We start from the raw sequence: 1,284 nt of genomic DNA on the forward strand, positions 1-1,284 counted from the left end.
GTGTTTCTGGGTGCCCTGACCCCCCGTTTCCCCCCAGGACAGGCAGCGGGGGGCTTTTGGGGTCCCAGTGTCCCTGAGGGGTTTCTGTGTGCCCTGACCCCCCGTTTCCCCCCAGGACAGGCAGCGGGGGGGGTCAGTGTCAGTGGGAGGGTTTGGGGGTCTCAGTGTCCCCATGGGGTGTTTCAGTGTTCCCTGACCCCCCATTTTGCCCCCCCCAGGACAGGCAGCGGGGCGCATGGCAGGCCTGGGCGGGGGGGGTTCCCCCCCGCGGGCCCCCCCGGCCCCCCCCGCGCTGCAGCCGCGCTGGAAGCGGGTGGTGGGATGGGCCGGGCCGGTGCCCAGGCCCCGACACGGCCACAGGGCCGTGGCCATCAAGGAGCTCATCGTGGTCTTCGGGGGAGGCAACGAGGGCATCGTGGACGAGCTGCACGTCTACAACACCGGTGGGTACCGGGGGGGCACTGGGAGGGGCATGGAGGGGATCTGCAGGGGCTGGGGGGGTCATGGAGGGACTTTGTGGGGTGTGGGTGACCCCAAAACAAATGGGGTGTCCTCATAACGAGGGCGTCACGGACGAGCTGCACGTCTACAACACCGGTGGGTACGGGGGGGGGGCACCAGGGAGAGCATGGAGGGACCCTGTGGGAGGTTTATGGGGTGTGGGGTGTCCCCAAAACAAATGGGGAGGGCTCACAATAAGGGGATTGTGGATGAGCTGTGAGTGTATGGCACAGGTGGGTGCTGGGGGGACACCGGGGGGGGGCATGGAGGGACCCTGTGGGGGGCAACAGGGTGTGGGGTGACCCCAAAAGAAATGGGGTGGGCTCACAACAAGGGCATCGTGGACGAGCTGCACGTCTACAACACCAGTGGGTACCGGGGGGGGGTCACCAACCAGTGGTTCATCCCGACAGTGAGGGGGGACATTACTATGTCCCCTCCACCTGCTGACCCCCCCTGGCCCCCCTTTGCCCCCCCAGCCACCCACCAGTGGTTCATCCCTGCGGTGAGGGGGGACATCCCTGTACCCCCCCGTGTCTCCCCTGTGTCCCCCACCCAGTGACCCCCCCCTTTGTCACTTCCCAGCCACCCACCAGTGGTTCATCCCCACGGTGAGGGGGGACATCCCCCCATATCACTGACCCCCCCTTTATCCCCCCCAGCCACCAACCAGTGGTTCATCCCTGTGTCCCCCCGTGTCACTGACCCCCACTTTGCCCCCCCAGCCACCAACCAATGGTTCATCCCAGCGCTGAGGGGGGACATTCCCTGTGTCACTGACCC

At 66.7% G+C, this 1,284-nt stretch overlaps 1 protein-coding gene across 1 annotated transcript; it reads left to right on the top strand.

The window, feature by feature from the left end:
• Nucleotides 1-216: 216 nt before the first annotated feature.
• LOC113979120 (host cell factor 1-like) lies at nt 217-1,006 on the top strand (the record flags this gene model as incomplete). Its single annotated transcript, XM_027706603.1, has 2 exons — nt 217-443; nt 888-1,006. Coding segments are annotated over exons 1-2 (327 nt in total), but the record flags the coding sequence as incomplete, so codon positions are not given.
• Between the last annotated feature and the right edge of the window lie 278 nt (nt 1,007-1,284).

Source organism: Neopelma chrysocephalum, unplaced genomic scaffold (assembly GCF_003984885.1).
Source record: "Neopelma chrysocephalum unplaced genomic scaffold, ASM398488v2 Primary Assembly neopelma1_12242, whole genome shotgun sequence".
NCBI lineage: Eukaryota > Metazoa > Chordata > Aves > Passeriformes > Pipridae > Neopelma > Neopelma chrysocephalum.